General features: G+C 39.6%; 1 protein-coding gene across 3 annotated transcripts in view; it reads left to right on the top strand.

Moving 5' to 3' along the window:
* The window catches only part of TTC27 (tetratricopeptide repeat domain 27), a 176,345-nt gene that overhangs the window by 110,387 nt on the left and 40,711 nt on the right, over positions 1 to 25,247 (top strand). For all 3 annotated transcript variants that reach the window (XM_067703305.1, XM_067703303.1, XM_067703304.1), the window contains exon 13: positions 6,816 to 7,043. In XM_067703305.1, the coding sequence (XP_067559406.1) occupies positions 6,816 to 7,043 (228 nt within the window). The remainder of the gene's footprint in view (positions 1 to 6,815; positions 7,044 to 25,247) is intronic.

Here is a 25,247-nt window from a genome sequence, read left to right as displayed (position 1 = left end):
ATATCTCATTCCTTTATTTTCCTTCAAGTGTTTTGTATAGCCTATTGTTTGCCCCAGCTGTTACTACCTCAGGCAGCTGCAGAATTAATTAATTGTCTCTAATTGTTTTTGACAAAGGGTAGTCACTGGACAAGTTCAGAGTTAGGTTAAATAAAGACAGCTTTGCAAGTGGGCTCTTCCAGGGAACCACCAGACAGTTTTCTGGGAATGAAACTTCAGAGGAGCTCCAAACCCATTTTGTTCCCTCTGGTGGCTGCTGGGAGTAAGAGGATCAGGGAAAGAATCATTTAACGATCCACTTGAAGCATTGGCACAAGTGCATCAGTCAGAACTTACAGGGGAATCTGAGAAGCCACGTACTTCTAGCCATTGCAATGGGAGGATGAAGAAGGAACTTGTGGAGAGGTCTGTGGAAAGCTGTTGGATCTCTGTAGCTACAAGCTCCGTGGGTCCAAAGTGAAGTGTCTTATGGTGGGCCTGGGATTGCTATTGGTTGGCAGGGCCAGCAAGTGGAAAGACAAGATGGACACATAGAGCATGGTCAAGCTGGGATCTTCAGGACATCTCTGCCTCTTGTTTGATGTCATATTTAACCATGACAACCTTCCAAGAGTAAAGGATGTTTGTTGCTTTACTTCTGCCTTTCAAATCCTTAACAAGTTTCCCTTCTGACAAACTCTAACACGAAATCAGAAGGGAAAGGGATTTTAGGAAACGTAGTTCCCAGCTTAAGCAAGTACGTAGCATGATCTGGTACATATGACTATGCAGTGGTTTAGTCCTTTTACTTGGGAGTTTACTTATTTGGAAAGTGACAAACTACTAATAGGCCCAGAGTATTGTATTTTTTAATACAATTAATTATTTTTTATTTTTTTGGCCAGTTTTTTGGATCTTAGTTTCCTGACCAGGAATCAAACCCACTGGACTGCCAGGGAATTCCCAGACACAGAGTATTTTATAGATTGTGTTGTATATGTAAAGAAGAATTTCTGATTTGGGGGGAAACGTACAGTTTCTTCAAAAGAGGTTTAGATATTGAAGCATTCTTAGGGCATATAAGAACAAAAATAACTAGAAATAATAACAAAAATAACACATAAACATTTATTTTACATATCTTGCTTTATTTAATAGATGAGTTCCTTCTAAGGAACGTATAAAATGAATTTTTATAAATGAAAATTTTCCTAATAACAAATTACAGTGACAAGAGTATATAATTTCCAATTGGTTTTTGGTTGACATTGGCATATAATTTTTTATTTTAGTTTCTTGACCTTTTTTATTAGCATGATGTCATCAAGACTGGTAAGGCCTAATGGAATAGTGAGACAATCAAGGTACTTGCAGACTGAATTATACCATAAGTCTATGAAATTCTGAGGAAAGACAGGGAAGTCTACTTTTCTCTGTGCTAGTTAAAGCCCACTGCATTTGATGTTGCCTGGCTATTGGGTAGAGAAAAATGTATTTGTTGTATCAGTACCTGCTTAGCATATGTCAGGGGCTGTGATTATTTGCTACAGTAAAGAGATCATGTCTGGAACAGTAGCTATAATTAGAGCACCATTACATTAAGTTTATAATAATCTATGACACTTTCCAGGACCCGTCTGTGTTCTCAATTTAAATGGGTAGGTTAAACGGCCCATGCACACACGTACAAACACACACACTTTGCAGTGTCTCTCAAGTTTTTGATAGTGGTGCACATGTCTGTGGTTTGTATAGATAATGTGGTGTTGCTTTGGGTTTTCTCTTTTAATGAGGAGAAGCAGCTTCAGAGGCTTTCACTTGGCCCTTTATTGGCCCACAGTAGCACTCACTGTGGACTCTGCTTGTTGCTGGATGTATGTAATTCAGCTCTGTATTCAACTAGGGAAGTAACCACTGGGTGGGTTCGGGACTTAGTCCATCCCATGGTAGGCTTAGTATCTCCCATAAACCCGCTAACTCAACATGGTGATATTCTGGGTCCCCAGGGATTAGCAATAACTAAGAGCTAATCAACCCTGAAAAGAGGAGATATTTCTTTTTCCCCAGGATAAAATTACCTGGTAAATGGTTATAATTACTTATTTAGGGAAGAAGAATTGTGGTATACACGTGTTATGTTATCACAGGGTCCTTTCTCACCAGTACTGAGTTGCTTGCTTAGGTATTTGTTTGCTTATAAGAGGCTCTGAGTCTGTGAAATGACTCAGGGATAGGAATTGGGTGAGAGACAGTGTGTCAGCATGGTGATTCAGGTCAGACATCTAGTCTCCAAATCTAGATTTTTTTTTTTAAGTCTTACGTAGATCAAGTTGTACTTAGTTGGCTGTTTATCTAATTTGGTTAAAAATCTTTATGATCAGTTGGCCATCACCTATGATCCATGCTAGTCACACCATTCTCCTTATCACTCTGGATGTGCCTGTTACAAAGAACTATGTTCGTCTTGCTTCCAGGGGCTATCAGCAAGTCTCTGCTACCTTGGCTTCTGATCATCCCCACTGAAATCAGGAAGCCCATTTAACAGAAGGACCTCTCGGCTTTACCCCCAGCTTACATAGGATATCTACTATAGCACTTTTCAAAATGCTGATACTCCCAGGTATAATGTATTTCTCAAAGTCAGGGTGAAAGGAGTATCCCCTTGGCCTTAATGGGGGACACAGGTAGGGTGGGTAACAGGTTGCAAATGCTAAATTAACAACAGCCTTTTCTTCTGAGTTGTTGGATTCTTTCTTCCGTATTACACCAAGGAATTTTTGGCATCTCAGCCTTCGTTTTGGCCATGTTTGAGTCTAGGTTTTAGTCAAGCAGTTGAGCAAATAGTTGGAACCATCCCCAGCTGCTTGAGTTAGAACTGTGAATCAAAATTTTCTGATGAGTGTCTACATTAAGCTGATTTAAAATTATGATCCTCTTTGTCTATGGTCTAGCTCCCTTAGAATCTTTTTCCACATGGTCCCAAGGTTTTCCCTCTAGAAAGTAACAAAATCTTGCAGTTCTTTTTGTGTATAAACCCATTTACATGTCTGGAGGCAGTGAGGGGTGGGAGGGGTTAGGTAATAGGAGAGAATTGGCATTCTCTTGCAAAGTAACTCCTTGAGGTGTAGTTGTTACACTGTCCTTAAGCAAGGTAGCACTAGTCTTGTCAGATAGGGGAGGGTTGCCTCTGCTGGCTTAGGAAACTCCATAGAATCTGGGGGTTTTCTGTTATCTGAATCGTCCCAAATGTCTCCATTTAAATTCTTGGGTCTTGCTCTTTTATAATCAGTGCCCTCTTCTCCTGGCCACGACGAAGTAACTGGCACTAGAGTAACCCTCTCGCTTTAAACAACTGTTGCAGTTATTATTGGTATATAACAAACCACATCAAAACATAGTGGCTTAAAACAATAGCAGTTGTTTATTTCATTGTTTCTGGGGAACAGAAATTTAGAAGGCCACTTGTGACATGAGAAAGGTGAGGTGATACAGTATTAACTCTAAATGAACTTAGATCAATTGAAGATGCACACGAGTAGCCCTAGAGCAATCATGAAAATTTAATAAAATGATGTGTAGCTAAGAGGCAATAGAGGAAATAAAATGAATCAGTAAAGCATATTTGATTAACCCAATCAAATGCCCTAACTTTCACATAGAACTAGTGAAACTGAATTCATCCTATATTGTAATTCAGCAATCCTACAAGAGCAATGCCTGCATCTGATTTTTGCCTGTACCAGCTTGGCAGCGACAAGGAAAACAAATTCTTTTAGGAAATTATAGAAATTCCCTGGTTCTCTGGCCTTGAGGATTTAAAACACTGAGTGTCATTTTCTCTTTTTGAGCTGTCCAGTGAACTTAGGAGCAGCTGACCTACCTCACAGTCTTGTGCTCTCTCACAGTGTCCTGTCACTCAAACTGCAAAAGCCTTGCATTAGATCGGTGCTTCATTCTAAGTTACCGCAGGTGATAATTTAAGTAATCCTTTCATCACTGGATGTCATGGACTAGTGACGTTAAACCCTGTCATGATCACTGGATCCTCATTGTCTTCAACTCCAACCAGATCAGATAACCAATCACAAAATTTCACGTTTTTTTTTTAACATTTTTATTGGAGTATAATTGCTTTACAAAGGTGTGTTAGTTTCTGCTTTATAACAAGGTGAATCAGTTATTCATATACATATGTCCCCATATCTCTTCCCTCTTGCATCTCCCTCCCTCCCACCCTCCCTATCCCACCCCTCTAGGTGGTCACAAAGCACCAAGCTGATCTCCCTGTGCTATGCAGCTGCTTCCCACTGGCTATCTATTTTACGTTTGGTAGTGTATATATATCCATGCCACTCTCTCACTTTGTCCTAACTTACCCTTCCCCCTCCTTCCCCGTGTCCTCAAGTCCATTCTCTAGTAGGTCTGCATCTTTATTCCCATCCTGCCCCTAGGTTCTTCATGACCTTTTTTTTTTTTTTTAGATTCCACATATATGTGTTAGCATACGGTATTTGTTTTTCTCTTTCTGACTTACTTCGCTCTGTATGACAGACTCTAGGTCCATCCACCTCACTACAAATAACTCAATTTCGTTTCTTTTTATGGCTGAGTAATATTCCATTCTATCTATGTGCCACATCTTCTTTATCCATTCATCTGTCGATGGACACTTAGGTCGCTTTCATGTCCTGGCTATTGTAAATAGAGCTGCAGAGAGCATTGTGGTACATGACTCTTTTTGAATTATGGATTTCTCAGGGAATATGCCCAGTAGTGGGATTGCTGGGTCGTATGGTATCAGTATCAAAAAAACAAACAACCCAATCCAAAAATGGGCAGAAGACCTAAATAGACATTTCTCCATAGAAGATATACAGATTGCCAACAAACACATGAAAGAATGCTCCACATCATTAATCATTAGAGAAATGCAAATCAAAACTACAATGAGATATCATCTCACACTGGTTAGAATGGCCATCATCAAAAAATCTACAAACAATAAATGCTGGAGAGGGTGTGGAGAAAAGGGAACCCTCTTGCACTGTTGGTGGGAATGTAAATTGGTACAGCCACTATGGAGAACAGTATGGAGGTTCCTTATAAAACTAAAGTTTCACTTTTTTCAGGAGTGTATTGACAGCAGTAACTTCTGTACCCAGTTACTGTAATGGTCACTGTTTAATTGCAGAACACAGAATCCACTCTAGCAGTTTAAAGCAGAAGTGGGAGAGTGTGGGTTTCGAGTTTTAGTGATGTGCTGTCAAGAGAAATGCCTCAACTACACTGTGAGGTCATTTCAGCAAAAATCCTGCTGTGGCTACAATCTGTTATACACAATTTGGTTGAATACATACACGTATATACATAAAAATAAATATATTAAATACAAAGTATATTGAAATGTACCTACTGAAAATATATCGAATACAGAATTATAGTTAGATACATTAATAACTGCTGTATTATCTGTGAATAAAGGAATTACATGGATTATATTTGAAAACTTGATGTTTATTTTGGCCGTTTAGGACTTGGAATTGTTTTCTCTTAGAACCTGTTTTATAAATTCTGGTTTCATTTTCAGACTAGCCTAAAAGACCTACATAACCCATACTGTATCAGAAATGCAAAAGAGGCCATAGCATCCGAAGACACTTTTAGAAGCACAGCCGTCTTTTAAAAGATTTCACAAAAATTAGACTGCTTAAGACTTAAATTATAGATATGTTGAACCTAAAGAAAATAAGATATACAGACTTTAAGATTGCCAGCCATGCAAGTTAGGGGGTCTAAACTACCATTCTAGCTACCAAAGGATGGCTTCCTGGTTATCTCCATCCACTTTGGCCAAGGCTGTATTGGCATATTTGGTGACCCCACTGCTGTTTATGTGGAAGTATTTGTATGTGAGGATGGAAAGTAGAGCTGCTACCATGCGTCTTGCCCTCTGTTGAAATTAATCAGAAATGGGGGTGGGGGTGGGTAACAGACATGGGTGGGGGAAGTGAGATGGTATATGTCACAAGTACATAGTTAGCTTGGGTGACAAGGTGAATCCGAATTGTGGACACATGAGAATAATACCCAAGCCATGTACTGAGGATGGTCTTTAATTTCTACAGTGAATGGACTGTCTGGAAGCAGGTCTCATGTTGGCAAGGTTTTTTTTTTGTTTGTTTGTTTTTTTGGCCACGCGGCACGGCATGCAGGATCCTAGTTCCCCAACTGGGGATCGAACCGTGCCCTCTGCAGTGGAAGCACGGAGTCCTAACTACTGGCACCAGGGAATTCCAGCAGGTTTTATCTGTGAGGTGTGATGTAGTTCGGTTAAGAGGTAGGTGCTTAGCAGTGCCTATTAAATTGTACCCTCTCCCTCCTTTTATAAATTTTTCAGCGATCCCAGGCTCCTGAAGCATACCATTTTTAAAAAGGGAAAACATACTTTTCATTGCTATTGGGTGGAGGTGAACTGAAGGCTCTGCTCTAACAAACGGTCACAATGGTGACAACTGGAGCAGGGAGCAGGGAAAAGGGGAGCTAAGTGAATCCCCCCCAGTATCATGAAGTCAGCCTCTCCTCGGGGCCTTTTCTTGAGGATTCCAGAGGCCAGCAAAGCGTGTTCGCCTCTTCTTGTTCCTCTGTTACTTGTACCATATTGATCTCCTACTGTTCCTCTCTTTTTCAGCCTGTGTGCTAGATGCATGAAATAAGCAGGTCATCTCAAACTTTGAAAATAAAATTTTGGATCATGTGACATAAAAGATTGTATATGTGCTAAAAAATAGGCATTTGTCACTGTTCAGCAATTTAGTTATTTCTGTTGTTATTTCTAGGCAGAAGAAATCCTCAGGCAAGAGCTGGAGAAAAAAGAAACACCAAGTCTATACTGCTTGCTTGGAGATGTCCTTCGAGAGCACTCTTACTACGACCAGGCCTGGGAGTTGTCTCAGCACCGCAGTGCTCGCGCCCAGCGCTCCAAAGGCCTCCTCCATCTGCGAAGCAAAGAGTTTAAAGAATGTGTGGAGTGCTTTGAACGCTCGGTGAAGATTAATCCCATGCAGGTTAGACAGTTCATAAAGCCTCATCTGCTCTTGTCTTTCTTTGATTTTGACTTACTGAATGAACACCCATTTTCTTTCATAAACACTGGGGAGCTCATCTGTGAGCTAAGGACCTAACCTTTAGAATACTTCTTGCTTGTCACTAAGAGTGGACAGGTTGCTCTTCTCTTACTCGCTTTCTTTTGTGCTTCTTTTATTCACTTTTCTGTTTCATTTTGTTATTTCTCTCTGTTAACTGTCCTTAACACAAATACAGCTATTAAAGTTAGGCTCCATTTTGAGTAGATATACTAGGAAGGAAGTGAATGAGAGTCAAAATTACAGGCAGTGAAGGACTCTGCAAGTAATTGTTGATGTCAATAATGAAAGAAAAACCTTTATATAAAAAGGGTAACATATAGAATGGGTAGTTGATCATTTTAGGGAAAAAAAAAGTCTGTATTTACATGCACAGAAGCATTTTTAAATGTTTAAAAAAATTTTTAAGATTTGAAAAAATAATGCAAAAGGAACCTGGATCTTTAAAATAAGTAAGTACAAGATAAATCCACAGGAGAGGACCTAATTTTGAGGGGAAAAAGATCAACCTATTTTGTATTTCATGATATTCAGTTAGTTAAATGGTTTTATTCCTAGAAATGTTTATTTTTTTTAACCAAACTTTCTTTATGACTGCTTTCCCAATCACCAAAGTCACACATACCTGTCAACCATCCTCCTGACAAACATGCACACCGACTTAGTATAATTTTAGTTATAATACTAATTTAATATCAGCCACTAATATTTACTGAGTACTTACTATGAGCCAGGTACCTCTTTGGGCACTTTGCCAGTATTTGAACCCAGACAGTCTCACTCCAGAGCCAGCAGTCTGTTCTTTTTTAAATTGTGATAAAAAGCCTGTAACATAAAATTTACCATGTTAACCATTTCTAAGTGTACAGTTCAGTAGTGTGAAGTACATTAACTTTGTTGTGTAGCCATTGCCACCACCCATCCCTACAACTCTTTTCATCCTGCAGAACTGAAACTCTGCACCCAGTAAACAGTAGCTCCCGGTTCTCCTCCCATGACTCTAGTCCCTAAAAACCACTGTACTTTCTGTCTCTATGAATTTGGCTACTCTAAGTACCTCATATGAGTGGGATCATACAGGATTTGTCCTTTTGTGACTGGCGTATTTCACTTAGCGTAACGCCCTCAAGGTTCATCCATGTTGTATCGTGTGTCAGAATTTTCTTTCTTTTAAGACTGAACGATATTTCACTGTATGTACATACCAGTTATTTTATCCATTCATCTGTCGATGGACACTGGGTTGCTCCTACCTCTTGTCTGTTGTGTAGTGCTGTAATGAATGAGGGTGTGCAGAAAGGGTCACTTTTGAACTGGGTAGACTTGGGGCATATCTTTTACATTGAAAAAAAATCAGAACACATTTTTTTTTTAATGACAGGTTGAGCTAATTGCTTACTTTCCTCGCTCTGGGTAGTGATTACAATGAGAATCTTTCTCATCTGTAGGCTGGTGAGAAGCCTGGAGAAGAGAGTAGGACAGGTGGGAGTACAGAATATCAGCAGAAACTGACAGTTGCATTTCGCAGCAAGAATGCTTACATAGAGTTGGTTGTTGTTGACAACTTGCTCTATCTCAGAGTTCTCAACTGGGGACGATTTTGTCTCCGGGTCCTTTGGCAATGGTGGGGAGGTGAAGGGGTGCACTACTGACATCTAGTGGGTAGAGACCAGGGATGCTGCCAAACATCCCATAATGCTCAGCACAGCCCTCCACAATAAAGAATTATCCCAGCTAAAATGTCAGTAGTGCCAAGGTTGAGAAACCCTGCATTAACTTGATTATCACTGGACACTTTTTTTTTGGTAGAAAATAGAACTCAGTATTGTGTTACTAAAATTTTACTTTTATGGAAAACTGTATCATATCCTTGCTTATCTGTTTAAAGTTTACCCAACCACAGCTGCCATAAGGAGTGGGGAAAATAAATTCCCTCCCTTAGCCTCCATTGCCTAAGTTAAATCACGCACATGGATTGTTTTCTCAAGCACACAGTCTCTTAACGTCCAGCCTTAACATTGTCCTCCTGCCTCACTGGCTACTCCTTCTCAGTCTTCTTTGCTGGTTCCTAGGGCTTAGTCGTTGGGCTGTATATCTCTGTCTACACTCACTCCCTTGATTTAATCTAGTCCCATAGCTTAAATACCATCTGTATGCTGACAACTCCCAAAAGTTTATTTTCACTCCTGTCTTCTCCCCTTAATCGTAGACTTCCGTATCTCACTGCATTCTCAGTCTCCCCATTCGTTACTCTGACTAAACATTTCTAATATCCGAAATACTGTTCTCCCCCTCCTAAAAGCTTTTGCCCCCAAGATCATCCCCATCCCTGTAAGTGGCAGCCTGTTTGGTCTTGGAGTCATCCTTGATTTCTATTTCCCTCATATCCCACATCTAATCTATCAGTAAATCCTAGGAGATCTGCCTTTGAAATATATCCAGAATTGGACAACTGCTTGCTACCTGCAACCATTCTGGTCAAATACCCATCACCTCTCACCTAGTTAATATATTACCTCCTTACTGGTCTTCCTGCCTCTGTCTTGTTACAATCTGCCTATACTCAATGAACATCCAAGTTGATCCTTCCAAATGCAAGTCATATGTGTCATTCCTCTGCTCCATCACCTGTGATAATAGCCAGGTCTCTGACTGGCTCAAGGCTTTTCCAAGCCTAGCCCCTGTTGCTTCTTTACCTTCCTCCTCCCATTCTCCCCCTCGCTCACCCCACACTAGCCTCTTTGTTCTTCCCTGAACATTCCAGGCACATTTCTGCCTCTGGGTTTCATCACTTGCTGTTCCTCTGCCTGGAATGTTCTTCTTCTGGATAGATATCTGCATACCTTGCTCCATGACCTCATTCACTTCTGGGATCAAATGTCACTTTCTCAGAGAAGCCTTCCATAATCATTCTATTTAAAATCACACCCCCACTTTCCACCCTTACCTTACATTCCTTATTTTCCTTCCCTACTTTATTTTTCTCCATAGTACTTAGCACCTTCTAATATTATATATAGCTTACTTAAAAAAAAAAATCTTTTTCTCCTCCACTACAGTGTAAGTTCTATGAAGGTAGAAATTTTTATCTGCATGGTTCATTCACATTTTCCTAGTGCTTGTAACAGTGCCTAGCACATATTGGGTCTTTAATAAATAATTGTTGAATGAGTGAACAAATAATATCTTCAACCAGTTATTCGATCAAATACATATTAATTGTCTGCTGTACACATGGCACGGAACCAGAGGAGGAAGCAGTAGCAGCAGATCACCAGATGGCCTGGTTTGTACCCTCTGCTACAGTCTAGTGAAGTGGACATAGACAAAGCTAGCCAACAGTATGAGGCCTCAAAGAAAAACCCAGAGAGTAATTTTTAAGACACTAGTTTTATAGAGGCCAAAGAGACTATTTCTGCCTTTTGTAGACAATGATGAAGAGAGGATGGTGAATTGGGCTTTGAAGGACACATAATACTTGAACAGGCCAATGGAAAGGCAGTGGTGAGGGCATTCCAGGCAGGTGAACAGTTTGAGCCCAGCCCTGGAAACACAAAGAGAAGGGGTGTGTGTGTGTGTGTGTGTGTGTGTGTGTGTGTGTGTGTGTGTGTACAGAGTGTTAGTGAATAGGCTAGTTTTTTAGAGTGAAAGGGAATAGGACAGTCCCAGTGGGAAAGCTAGACTAGAGCCAGATTATGGAAGGTCTTGAAGGTGAGGCCTTTGTTTTTTTTATTTGGCAGGTAGGAGGCTATTAAAGGGTTGATTTGTGTTTGGCTTTGTTGAATTGAAGGAATGTGGTGTGCATGGAGGTGATTTAAGAATATTGTTCTGGCAACTCTGTGGCCATGGGAGACACTAGATGTAGGCAGGCTTAGGAACTATAGCAGTGGTCTAGCAGGACAGTTGTCTGTGGGGGAGGGGCAATAGGAAAGAAGGGGTGGAGTAAGGGAATTCGCAAGGGAGGACTTGACAGGGCCCAATGGTCTCATTATATGATTTCAAATTAATTACTTAGCAAGACAAAGAAATGACAATCGCTCCAAGCAGCGTCACAGAGCAAACATATTATGTGAGGATATTTTACAGTTTGTCATATGGATCGAATTCAGGCAGGCTGTAAGCCATGCCAAAATATGCAGGCGTATGATGCTACAGTTGTACAGAACTACTACAGGATGCAAACTTGAATGCTGTAGACTTACTATAACTCTTGATGCAAGTTTGAATTGTCTCTGAAGAAGGAGAGCTCCTACATGCTATTGTCTCCTCTAAGTCCTGGAATGAAAGGAAAATAGAAAAAGAGAATTTAAAAAATTCTATCCCTGCTTTTCTGACATATCCAAACAATTAGGTTTAATAACAAAACTCAGGCAAATGAGAGAGATATTTGAATGGCTTTTGTGCATTGTAATGGCTTCCTGAAATCAAATTGTTATAAAAATAGGAATGTTTGGTTTTATATTAGGGATGGTCTACAAAACTCAATGCATTTGTCTATGGTGCATTTGTTAGAGAACCAGAAGATGTGTGTACCATTTGCATTTGTGTTGAGATTGCTAGCTACCATTCGTTTACCCCTACCTGTTTAATTTTCCCAAGTAACTTTTGAAACTAGTAAAATTCAAAATCAACCGTAGACTTCTGGGGATTGTGGGCTGTTAGAAGCTGAAGTGGATGGTAATAGGAACATACATATCGATAATTACCTTAAACGTAAAAAGATTAAATGCTCCAACCAAAAGACACAGACCAGCTGAATGGGTACAAAAACAAGACCCCTATATATGCTGTCTACAAGAGACCCACTTCAGAACTAGGGACACATACAGACAAAGTGAGGGGATGGAAAAAGATATTCCATGCAAATGGAAATCAAAAGAAAGCTGGAGTAGCAATTCTCATATCAGACAAAATAGACTTTAAGACAAAGGCTATTACAAGAGACAAAGAAGGACACTACATAATGATCAAGGGATCAATCCAAGAAGAAGATATAACAATTGTAAATATTGATGCACCCAACATAGGAGCACCTCAATACATAAGCAAATGCTAACAGCCATGAAAGGGGAAATCAACAGTAACACAGTTATAGTAGGGGACTTTAACACCCCATTTTCACCAATGGACACAGATCATCCAAAATGAAAATAAATAAGGAAACACAAGCTTTAAGTGATACATTAAACAAGATGGACTTAATTGATATTTATAGGACATTCCATCGAAAAACAACAGAATACACTTTCTTCTCAAGTGCTCATAGAACATTCTCCAGGATAGATCATATCTTGGGTCACAAATCAAGCCTTGGTAAATTTAAGAAAATTGAAATGTATCAAGTATCTTTTCCGACGACAATGCTATAAGACTAGATATCAGTTACAGGAAAAAATCTGTAAAACACACAAACACGTGGAGGCTAAACAATACACTACTAAATAACCAAGAGATCACTGAAGAAATCAAAGAGGAAATCAAAAAACACCTAGAAACAAATGACAGTGAAAACAACGACCCAAAACCTATGGGATACAGCAAAAGCAGTTCTAAGAGGGAAGTTTATAGCAATGCAAGCCTACCTCAAGAAACAAGAAACATCTCAAATAAACAACCTAAGCTTACACCTAAAGCAATTAGAGAAAGAGGAATAAAAAAACCCCAAAGTTAGCAGAAGGAAAGAAATCATAAAGATCAGATCAGAAGTAAATGAAAAAGAAATGAAGGAAAAAATAGCAAAGATCAATAAAACTAAAAGCTGGTTGGTTCTTTGAGAAGATAAACAAAATTGATAAACCATTAGCCAGAATGATCACGAAGAAAAGGGAGAAGACACAAATGAATAGAATTAGAAATGAAAACGGAGACGTAACAGCTGACACTACAGAAATACAAAGGATCATGAGAGATTACTACAAGCAACTATATGCCAATAAAATGGACAACCTGGAAGAAATGGACAAATTCTTAGAAAAGCACAACCTTCTGAGACTGCACCAGGAAGAAATAGAAAATACAAACAGACCAATCACAAGTACTGAAATTGAGACTGTGATTAAAAATCTTCCAACAAACAAAAGCCCAGGACCAGATGGCTTCACAGGCGAATTCTATCAAACATTTAGAGAAGAGCTAACACCTATCCTTCTCAAACTCTTGCAAAATATAGCAGAGGGAGGAACACTCCCAAACTCATTCTATGAGGCCACCATCACCCTGATACCAAAACCAGACAAAGATGTCACAAAGAAAACTGTAGGCCAGTATCACTGATGAACATAGATGCAAAAATCCTCAACAAAATACTAGCAAACAGAATCCAACAGCACATTAATAGGATTATACACCATGATCAAGTGGAGTTTATCCCAGGAACGCAAGGATTCTTCAGTATATGCAAATCAATCAATGTGATACACCATATTAACAAATTGAAGAATAAAAACCATATGATCATCTCAGTAGATGCAGAAAACGCTTCTGACAAAATTCAACAGCCATTTATGATAAAAAAAAAACCCTCCAGAAAGAAGGCATAGAGGGAACTTACCTCAACATAATAAAGGCCATATATGACAAATCCACAGCCAACATCGTTCTCAATGGTGAAAGACTGAAACCATTTCCTCTAAGATTAGGAAAAAGACGAGGTTGTCTACTCTCACCACTGTTATTCAACATAGTTTTGGAAGTTTTAGCCACAGCAGTCAGAGAAGAAAAAGAAATAAAAGGCATCCAAATCGGAAAAGAAGAAGTAAAGCTGTCACTGTTTGCCGATGACATGATAATATACATAGAGAATCCTAAAGATGCTACCAGAAAACTACTAGAGCTAATCAATGAATTTGATAAAGTAGCAGGATACAAAATTAATGCACAGAAATCTCTTACATTCCTATACACTAATGTTGAAAAATCTGAGAGAAAAATTAAGGAAACACTCCCATTTACCACTGCAACAAAAACAATAAAATACCTAGGAATAAACCTGTCTAAGGAGACAAAAGACCTGTATGCAGAAAACTATAAGACACTGATGAAATAAAGATAATACAAATAGATGGAGATATACCATGTTCTTGGATTTGAAGCATCAACATTGTGAAAATGACTGTAGTACCCAAAGCACCCTACAGATTCAATGCAATCCCTATCGAACTACCACTGGCATTTTTCACAGAACTAGAACAAAAATTTCACAATTTATATGGAAACACAAAAGACCCCGAATAGCCAAAGCAATCTTGAGAAAGAAAAACGGAGCTGGAGGAATCAGTCTCCTGGACTTCAGACTATACTACAAAGGTACAGTAATCATGACAGTATGGTACTGGCATAAAAACAGAAGTATAGATCAATGGAACAGGATAGAAAGCCCAGAGATAAACCCACGCACATATGGTCACCTTGTTTTTGATAAAGGAGGCAAGAATAAACAATGGAGAAAAGACAGCCTCCTCAATAATTGGTGCTGGGAAAACTGGACAGCTACATGTAAAAGAATGAAATTAGAACACTCCCTAACACCGTACACAAAAATAAATTCAATATGGATTAAAGACCTAAATGTAAGGCCAGACACTATCAAACTCTTAGAGGAAAACACAGGCAGAACACTCTATAACATAAATCACAGGAAGATCCTTTATGACCCACCTCCTAGAGAAATGGAAATAAAAACAAAAATAAACAAATGGGGCCTAATGAAATTTAAAAGCTTTTGCACAGCAAAGGAAACCATAAACAAGACGAAAAGACAACCCTCAGAATGGGAGAAAATATTTGCAAATGAATCAACTGACAAAGGATTAATCTCCAAAATTTACAAGCAGCTCATGCAGCTCAATATCAAAAAAACAAACAATCCAATCCAAAAATGGGCAGAAGACCTAAATAGACATTTCTCCAAAGAAGATATACAGATTACCAACAAACACATGAAAGAATGCTCAACTTCATTAATCAATTGAGAAATGCAAATCAAAACTACAATGAGGGGGCTTCCCTAGTGGCGCAGTGGTTGAGAGTCCGCCTGCCGATGCAGGGGACACGGGTTCGTGCCCCGGTCCGGGAAGATCCCACATGCCGCGGAGCGGCTGGGCCCGTGAGCCATGGCCGCTGAGCTTGCGCGTCTGGAGCCTGTGCTCCGCAACGGGAGAGGCCACAACAGTGAGAGGCCCGCATACCGCAAAAAAAACAAACAAAGAAACAAACAAAAAAAACTACAATGAGGGCTTCACTGGTGGCGCAGTGGTTGAGAGTCCCCCTGCCGATGAAGGGGACACGGGTTTGTGCCCCGGTTCGGGAAGATCCCACATGCCGCGGAGCGGCTAGGCCCGTGAGCCATGGCCGCTGAGCCTGCGCGTCCGGAGGCTGTGCTCCGCAATGGGGGAGGCCACAACAGTGAGAGGCCTGCGTAAGGCAAAACAAAAACAAAAACAAAAACAAAAAACTACAATGAGATATCATCTCACACTGGTCAGAATGGCCATCATCAAAAAATCTACAAACAATAAATGCTGGAGAGGGTGTGGAGAAAAGGGAACCCTCTTGCACTGTTGCTGGGAATGTAAATTGATACAGCCACTATGGAGAACAGTATGGAGGTTCCTTAAAAAAGTAAAAATAGAACTACCGTGCGACCCAGCAATCCCACTACTGGGCATATCCCCTGAGAAAACCATAATTCAAAAAGAGTCATGTACCACAATATTTATTGCAGCTCTATTTACAGTAGCCAGGACAGGGAAGCGACCTAAGTGTCCATCAACAGATGAATGGATAAAGAAGATGTGGCATATATATGCAATGGAATATTCCTCATCCATAAAAAGAAACGAATTTGAGTTATTTTTTGTTGTTTGATTTTTTTGTTTTTTTTTGCGATACGCAGGCCTCTCACTGTTGTGGCCTCTCCCGTTGCGGAGCACACGCTCCAGAGGCGCAGGCCCAGCAGCCATGGCTCACAGGCCCAGCTGCTCCGCGGCACGCAGGATCTTGCCGGACTGGGGCACAAACCCGCGTACCCTGCATCGGCAGGCGGACCCTCAACCACTGTGCCCCCAGGGAAGCCCAGTTTGAGTTATTTGAAGTGAGGTGGAAGGACCTAGAGTCTGTCATACAGAGTGAAGTAAGTCAGAAAGAGAAAAACAAATCCCATATGCTAACACATATATATGGAATCTAAAAAAAAAAAAAAAAAAGGTCATGAAGGACCTAGGGGCAGGATAGGAATAAAGACGCAGACCTACTAGCGAATGGACTTGAGGATACGGGGAGGGAGGGAGAAGGGTAAGCTGGGACAAAGTGTGAGAGTGTCATGGACATACATACACTACCAAATGTAAAACGGATAGCTAGTGGGAAGCAGCCGCATCACACAGGGATATCAGCTCGGTGCTTTGTGACCACCTAGAGGGGTGGGATAGGGAGGGTGGGAGGGAGGGAGACGCAAGAGGGAGGGGATATGGGGATATATGTGTATGTATAGCTGATTCACTTTGTTATAAAGCAGAAACTGACACAGCATTGTAAAGCAATGATATTCCAATAAAGAGGTTAAAAAAAAAGAAGCTGAAGTGGGGGAAGTGGTCACCAAACCTCCCAAGCAGAATTTTGTAGACTCCGGACCAGAATTAAAACATAAATCCTTAGGTCTACTCTTAGGTAGTTATTCTCATTGTACCCTACTTTTATGCAAAAAATAAAATCAAAGAAATTGTTCAGATATCAAGCTAGTATGTGTAGCCCTGAAAAAGGAACATGTCACTTCCTATCATTTTTTACCCCTCCCTCAGCGCATATACTTTATTCCTTTTATTTTGTCGATTTCCCCCCTTACCCCCGTTAAAAATTTAAAATTTTCCTTGACTTTCCTCCTCAATTAACTGGTCATTTTTGTAAGGTTATATGATATTACTGGCAGTATATATATGGAAAGATACATGTATAGGCAGAAGGGCTATAGGAGTTGAGAGGAGGTGAGGGATCGCTGTGGACTGATGCAGCCAGAGATGGGACAGAAGTTAGCTCAGATGTTCACTGATTGATGCAAAGTGAGTAGATGTGCAGGAGGGGAACTAGCTTCACAGGTAGGAGAAAAGCATGAAGAAAGGTGAAGATTTGAGAGTTTACTAAGTGGCTATCCTAATTTGTGCCTAATATGCTGATAACACATCCAGTTTATTGTATGTCCCAGATTTTTACTTTTTTTTTTCTTTTTTTTAATTTTTGGCCACACTGCACGGCATATGGGATCTTATTTCCCTGACCAGGGATTGAACCTGCGCCCCCTGCATTAGAAGCTCAGAGTCTTAACCACTGGACCACTAGGGAAGTCCCCAGATTTTTACTTTTTAAATGAAGTGCTATTATTAATAGTTACATTAAAAGAAGTTGGAAGGGGTTTTCATAGACATTCATTTTGTACTTCTGTCTTCAGCCATAGCCTCATCTAGTGTTGTGTTTAATGCATGTGGTGGATGGAGCTCCCACTTTACGATGTGCTATAAAATCTGAAAGGTGGCCAGTAGGAGCCTGTGTCTTTTTTCCCCAATGCTTTCCAGATGCAACTTAACTAACATTGCCCTTTAGAGGACAGTGTGTAGGATGCTTGCTGATAACATCAACTGTGCTCTGAGTGGCTGAGGGCAGCCACCTCCTTCAGGTTTTGGGTGGTGGTAGGAGAAATGTTTGAGCCAATGTCTCTATAAGCCCCTTGGTATATATCAGACACTTGTGTCAAGCTGCAGCCTGTGAGATGCATGATGTTGCCTGGTTACCAGTTGGCAGAATTAGTGGGAAATATGGGGAATTGTAGGCCAGATAGATGTATGGGGAGTAGAGGCAAAGCAGTCCTGCCAGAAATAAAAGCACATGGAGAATAGACTGAATTCCCTTGCTGCAGGGGTTTGGTCACTTACTGTATGTTCTAAATGTACCACTATTTCTATATTATATTGCTTGATAACTTTTTATGTAGTTTATAGTAAACCCTTTTGGCAGCAATCATCTCCAAAAAGCAACCAAATTTTTAAAATGTGTTTTTAGGGAATAATTAAGAACTTAATTTTCACTTGTCAAGAGAGTAAATAAATGTATTAATATAACTTGTCCAAGATTTAGCTGATATAATTAAATTCCACCTCAGGGGCCGTAATCATATCACTAATCACATGAAAACCAGAAGACCCAAGATTTCTGAAGAAGCATTAGTGTTTATGTCAAAAGTTAGTAGTGGTTGTTGTTGTTGTTGTTTTAATAGGAAGCATGTCCAAAGATGACAATTTAATATGCAGCTGTAGGAGGTGTATTTTCATGTCATTCTGTGAGACTGGACTTTTATCTAGAGCAAATGAAAATGCGCAAAATTAGTTTAGAAAATTAGTTGATACCAAATTTTTTCGTGTGTGTGTGAAAAGTGAGATCATAACTGTTAATGTGCTAGCTCTTAGCAGAAGTAGTTCACTGACAGTTGAATCTGCCAGTTTTATATCAGTGACATCAGATGCTTCAAATAGAAAACTCATTAATTTGGTTCTCACAATGGTTTTAATTTTTTTCACCTAATTATTGGATTCAAAATAAAAGTTTTGGAAATTCACTCTATTAAAGTTGAAACATCTGACATTATTCTGAATGCTATTGTTAAACATCAATGATAAAAGTATTTCTTTTAGTGGTGATAATAAGGATACAAATTTTCATGGAGCATGACAACATGGTAAAAGTAATTCTCTTTTTGAATTAAGAAAACCAGTGGAACAGAAATGTACTTGGAATGGGTTGTAGTGGTGGACATAATATGATCCAAACGAGCTTCTACCAATGGAAATAAAAACTAGCGGTCGTCATTTACACATACTTTAATATACACTGTTTGGGTAATTAAATTACAAAATTCTTGTGATGTCTGATGTGATGTCTGATGTTGAATTAAAATAAAATTAGTGTGGCAGTATATACTTTCTCTTGTTGCTGCCCATCACCTAATGCACTATAAAAATGTTTGAGTTTTTTTTTAATAAATTTATTTATTTATTTGTTTATTTATTTATGGTTGTGTTGGGTCTTTGTTGCTGTGCACGGGCTTTCCCTAGTTGCAGTGAGCAGGGGCTACTCTTCATTGCGGTGCGCGGGCTTCTCATTGTCATGGCTTTTCTTGTTGCGGAGCACGGGCTCTAGTTGTACAGGCTTCAGTAGTTGTGGCATGTGGGCTCAGTAGTTGTGGCTTTCAGGCTCTAGAGCTCAGGCTCAGTAGTTGTGGTGCACGGGCCCAGCTGCTCCGTGGCATGTGGGATCTTCCCGGGCCAGGGCTCGAACCTGTGTCCCTTGCATTGGCAGGCAGATTCTTAACCACTGTGCCACTAGGGAAGCCCTGTTAGAGTTTTTTGAAGAATTTTTTAATAAATCAATTTAAGTGTCCTATAATGATAGGAACTTTTTTTTTTTTTAAGGAGTCTTTCGTTTGGGCTGCATTGTGTTCAAAATCAATTGGAAATCTTTTATGTATTCAATTAACGGAGTTCAAAAAAATTTCAGCTTTTACAACTTTTACTAGATTGTAATTATTGAAAGCAAACTTTCAAACAGGAAGACATTGAAATTTATCTTGAAGAGGAACAATGAGAGTTTAAATCGTGCACAGGATTTAATTTAATAATGTATAATTGTACTTTTGAATATCCCTACTGTGTTAGTCTGCTAAGGGCTGACTGATACTACAGACTGGGTGGTTTAAACCACTGTGGGAATTAATTTTTTCACAGTTCTGGAAGCTAGAAGTCCAAGATCAAGGTGCCTTCAGGGTTGGTTTCTGGTGAGGTCTTTTCCTTGCTTTTAGACAGCTACCTTTTCACTGTCTCCTCACATGGCCTTTTCTCTGTTCATGTGTAGAGAGCTCCAGTGTCTTTTCTTCTTCTTCAAAGGATACCAGTCCTGTCGGATTAGGGCCTCACCACTTGACCTCATTTAACCTTAATTATCTCCTTAAAGGCCCTATCTCCAAATACAGTCACACTGCGGGTTGAGCTTCAACATATGAATTTTTTTTTTTTTTTTTCCTCTCTGCGGTACGCGGGCCTCTCACTGTTGTGGCCTCTCCCGTTGCGGAGCACAGGCTCTGGACGCGCAGGCTCAGCGGCCATGGCTCACGGGCCCAGCCGCTCTGCAACATGTGGGATCCTCCCGCAACATGTGGGATCCTCCCGGACTGGGGCACGAACCCGTGTCCCCCGCATTGGCAGGCGGACTCTCAACCACTGTGCCACCAGGGAATCCCCAACATATGAATTTTGAGAGGGATACAGTTCAGTCTGTAACATCTACCTAGGAGGAATCTTTTCTTTGTAACCTTTTGTTATGAAACTTTCAATTATACAAAATATATACTAGCAGAGACCAGAATAAAGAGTCCCCTCCCATGTGCCTATGAACCAGCTTCAACAGTTACTAACTCATGACTGGGCCTGTTTCATCTATATTTCCCCACTCCATCCCATATTATTTTGAAACAAACCCAATATATCATTTCATTTTTAAATGTTTTAGTATGTATCTCTAAAAAAATAAGGACTTAAAAAAATAACCAAGTACCATTGTTCTTAAGATATCAATAATAATTTGCCAAAGCTTTTGATTTTAACTGAATAAATTTATATTCTATTCTAGAATAGAATGTAATTGAGAAGGCCTATAATTTATAAATTTGTAAGTTTGATGAAACCTACAAAGAATCATAAATTTGATGAATTATTTGATGAATTTTGTCCTGTTAAAAATATTTGTTGAAGAAAGGTACTCTAAATGGGGGCCAAAAGACAGAACCAAAGAAAAATATTTATAAGCTTCAGTATTAACAAAACTAGAATTCAGAATATCCTTTGTTTAGCAGCAGTTGCTCTGAGCTTCCTAGTTATCTCAGTACATTAAAAAAAATTTTTCCCGGCTTTGTTGAGATATAATTGACATATTGTATAATTGACATATTGTGTAAGGTATACAACGTGATAAGATTTGATACATGTATATATTGTGAAATGATTACCACAGGAGCATTAGTTAACACCTCTGTCACCTCACCTCTGTCACCTTTGTGTGTGTGTGATGATAATATTTAAGATCTACTCTTTTAGCAATTTTCAAGTATATAATACAGTATTGTTGCTGTATGTTAGATCCCCAGAACTTATTTGTCTTATAACTGGAAGTTTGTATGCTTTGACCAACATCTCCCCACTTTCCCCCACCCCCAACTCCTGGCAACAACCATTCTGCTATTTCTATGAGTTTGGCTTTTTTAGATTCCACATACAAGTGAGAGCATATGGTATTTGTCTTTCTCTGTCTAACTTATTTCACTTAGCAAAATGCCCTCAAAGTTCATCCATGTTGTTGCCAAAGGCAAGATTTCCTTCTTTTTCATGGCTGAATAATATTTCACCCTGTGTGTGCACACACTCACACAATTTCTTTATGCATTCATCTATTGACAGACAGTTTGTTTACATGTCTCAGCTATTGTGAATAATGCTACAGTGAACATGAGGGTGCAGATATCTCTTCGAGGAGTGATTTCATTTCCTTCAGCTATATACTCAGCAGTGAGATTGCTGGATCATACGGTGGTTCTATTTTTAATTTTTCCTCAATACATTTAGAAAGAATATTTTCTCAGCTAAAATTATTATGACCTACAAAGAGTCAATCAAAAGTTTTAACAATTTTAAATGTATTAACAATAAATTTGACAATTAACAATAAAGAATAACTTTGAAGTAGACAGTAGGCACTTTTATGAAAAAATTAAAAGTACTAAGATACTGAAAAAATTATCAGAAAATATCAATGACATGGTATTAGAATTAGATATGACTAAGGAACTGATTAGAGGATATGAATATCTGCTAAGAAAAATTGATTTTAATTCTGTAATATATTAGAGAAATATGCAAATGTCACAAATATATAGCTTAATATTCCTTTTGTTATTTTTAAATTTCAGATAATCAGAATTTACAAATTTTTAATATATTTTATTCAATAAATAATTTTACTTTTGAAAATGGTTTTCAAATAGAACCGTCTTTAGGTCCCCTGTTATATTAGTAGTAAAACCAATTTGACAATCAGTAGTTTGTTGGTCAATAAATAAGGTCTTTTTAAGGTCCTGTAATTTTAATGATTTTTTTTAATGCCTTGTTTCATTTTTTAAAATGTTGCAGTTTGAACAGTACATTATGTGGTTGCCTCACTAAGCATTATCAAGATCCTGCTGTGAACCAGACACGGATGTGGGAATGAACCGGGCTGTGTCAGCCTATCAGCAGAAAGCAGAGAGTTTCCACTGGGAAATGATATGGACAGAACTAGTTTGTGAAGGGCCTTAAGTGCCTTCCTTCAGGACTGGTAACCCTACAGATATGGAAGTCTGTTGTGGTTTTGAATAAAAGAGTGATATGACAAAAGTGATATTCTAGGAAGTCTAAATAAGGGATGAATGTCATGGATGAGTGATCAGTGGCTTTAGCAGTGAGGATGGAAAGATAGAACAGGTTGAAGCTCATTATAAAGGAAAATTTTCTGGGCCTTATTCACTGGATTGGCAGCATTGAGGGAGAGTTCGGGATCTGAGAACATGCCAGTTTTCTCAGTTGTTTGGTTAAAAAGGAAATGTCCCTATTGATAGATACAGAGAATTCAGGAGGAAGGGAAAGTATCTTTGGTAGGGGAAGAGGATGTGTTTTGAGTGTTGAATATGAAGAGATGTTGCCGTGTCGAAGTAGAGAGGGCTCACAGTCCAGTGAAAGCCAGTCCAAGCCTGAAGCCTAGGAGTGAGGCCAAGAACTGAGCTTGCAGATTGGGGCTTTTCTGTGGAAGTAAGGTGAATCCATGCAAGTGAATGAACTCTTGACAGAAAACTGTGTTGGAAGAGAACACGAGGCAAAATCTTGAACTTCGGGCATCTCCTGGGGTTGGAGGAAGGTAGAAGAAGTAGCACCAGTGAAATATGATTCAAACAAAATATACCAGAGTCTTAGTCAGAGGGATAGAAGGACCCCAAAGAAGGGAGTCATGGAAACTAAAGGAAGAACAAGTATCCGTAAGAAATGTCACGTGTAGTGATAAAGTCTAAAGAGAGCTAAGAAGAGTTTATTGGATTTGGAGCTCACTAATGACCTTCAAGACCAGCTTCAGGAGGCAAAAGAGTGTGTGGCAGCTGAGGAAATGGACATAACATCCATAGACTGTTCTTTTTAGGAGCATGTCAAGGAAATGAGAGTCAAAATGTAGAGTGTTGTACCAAGGGGCAGAAGAGTCAAGTAACACTGTTCAAGCTACTGGAGACCTTTATGTGGTTGAATCCAGTGAGTGAAGGAGAGATTGAATGTTATAGAGAGAGTTGGGTTGCTAACCTAGGGAATGTCATTCTAGGAAGGAGTGAAATGAGAAGAGATGAAGGCATTAGCTCTGGAAACAGAATAATGTTTCCAACGAAACAGGAAAGAAGATGAGAGCATTAATATTATAATAGCAGTTTCTGTTTATTAAGCATCTTCTAGAGTGTAAGCTAGAATATAAGTGTAAATGAACTGTTTATAAAATCACTGTGAGGTATTGGGGGAGGGGTTACGAAAGAATTGTGTTGAGATGTAGCCTCTTGCTCTCCTGTGGTTTATATGGGCTAAATGGAGAGAAGAGGCAGAAGTAACTTTTCCTGTGACCAAGGGGTAGAGTAAATAGACGCCATGCTTTGGGTGCCTAGTGATGGCGTGATGAAAAGGAGGTAAGGCCTGATGGAGATGTCACGAACTAAGAGGAGTGGTTGGGATTTAGATAGGAGGCAAAAATTAGGCAAATAGTTTCGAGAAAGGAGACTAGCAGATGCAAAAATCAAGCATGTAGCAAGCAAAGGTTTCTTGGTAGCTGTAGGTTTTGACTATTTATTCTTTTTTTTTTTTTTTTTTTTTGCGGTACGCGGGCCTCTCACTGTTGTGGCCTCTCCCGTTGCGGAGCACGGGCTTCAGACTCGCAGGCTCAGCGGCCATGGCTCATGGGCCCAGCCGCTCCGCGGCATGTGGGATCTTCCCAGACCGGGGCACGAACCCGTGTCCCCTGCATCGGCAGGTGGACTCCCAACCACTGCACCACCAGGGAAGCCCTGACTATTTCTTCTTAAATTCAGTTGTAATAATAATTCTAGCAGCCAACGTTGAGTATTTACTAGGTGCCAGGTACTATTCTAAGCATTTTGCATACAGTTTTAATCCTCAGCCCAATCCCCAAGGTACTTACTGTTATTCCCCTCATTTCACAGGTGAGGAAATAGAGGGTTAATTAATTTACACGAGATCCCACAGCTTATGAGGTGTGGCGCTGGGATCGGGGTGGGGCTTTCTGATTTCAGAGCACTTACTCTTAACCTGTTCATTGTTTTGCCTCTAGAGGATGTTGTCTTGTTTAGGAAGGAATGGCAGATTTGGCTGAGGTCAAGTTAGACGTTATGGAAAGCCTTGAATACAAGACTGTCGGGTTTGAACGTTTTTCTTTAATACATAACCATTGGGGCTTTTGTCAGGAGCAAAGCGAAGTTGTAACTTTGATGTAATGGGACAGTCCAGCACATGACAGTGGGTGACTCTCTGCGAGACCAGGGAGTTTTAGAGGAATCAAGGCAACCTTTCCCTGCCCGTGCTATATGTAAGACTAGACTTCCACGATGTAGTACTCTGATAGAATTGTTAATTAACCTGAGAACGTTTGTTCTTTGATTTGTAGGGGTCAACTTTTTCTCTTTCATTTCAGTTCTTGAAAGAAGAAATGTTTTTATTTGAAATGGAGTTAGAGTTTCTGTTGTGCACTTGTGTTACTGTGGTGGGGAGGTTCGAGGATTGGAGCTTACATTCCAGTGGAGAAGAGAATAACCATATGCGAATAATATGTAGAGAAAAAAGAGATTCTTTCTCTTTTGTTCTTCCTTTCTCATATTGGTAAGCAATAAAAAATGAAACTCTTAAGGTCTAACTTGCATAACTGCCAAGAAATACGAGCACTGTGATAACATCTGGGCTGTAGCTGGGACTAAGGGGTAGAGGGGAGGGCAGAGCTCTGCGGCCATAGACCTGACTC

Source organism: Pseudorca crassidens, chromosome 14 (genome assembly GCF_039906515.1).
Source record: "Pseudorca crassidens isolate mPseCra1 chromosome 14, mPseCra1.hap1, whole genome shotgun sequence".
Lineage (NCBI taxonomy): Eukaryota > Metazoa > Chordata > Mammalia > Artiodactyla > Delphinidae > Pseudorca > Pseudorca crassidens.
Note: the sequence above shows the minus strand (reverse complement) of the source record. Positions and strands in the feature narration are given on the sequence as shown.